Raw genomic sequence first — 303 nt, forward strand, 5'->3', positions numbered from 1 at the left:
GCAAGCAAGAGAAAGAAGCCTCTGTGAGACTACCTGGAAGGAAGAAGTTGCCCTTAGAAAGGAAGAAAAAACTTGGAAGTTGCAGACTTCTTCTTTCATCTTCTATGCGATCATCTTCTATGCATGACGTGAGAGGGAAGAGAATCTTATGCCACCTAAGCATAGAGGAAAGTCTGTCTGACAAAGGAATGTCTCAACAGGATGAAAGAACTTTCACAAGACACACAAAAGACCGATCTCTCTGTTTCCCTCGCTCGCTCGCTTGCTTGCTTGCTCTTGATCGCCGTGCAAAGAGCCGAGCAA

General features: G+C 45.5%; 1 protein-coding gene across 1 annotated transcript; it reads right to left on the reverse strand.

Annotated features, from left to right (window-relative positions):
* CSUI_009259 (uncharacterized protein) lies at positions 1–220 on the reverse strand (the record flags this gene model as incomplete). The annotated part of the gene is made up of 1 exon (XM_068069375.1): positions 1–220. A coding segment is annotated over exon 1 (162 nt), but the record flags the coding sequence as incomplete, so codon positions are not given.
* Between the last annotated feature and the right edge of the window lie 83 nt (positions 221–303).

Source organism: Cystoisospora suis (genome assembly GCF_002600585.1).
Source record: "Cystoisospora suis strain Wien I chromosome Unknown contig_5476, whole genome shotgun sequence".
NCBI classification, from domain to species: domain Eukaryota; phylum Apicomplexa; class Conoidasida; order Eucoccidiorida; family Sarcocystidae; genus Cystoisospora; species Cystoisospora suis.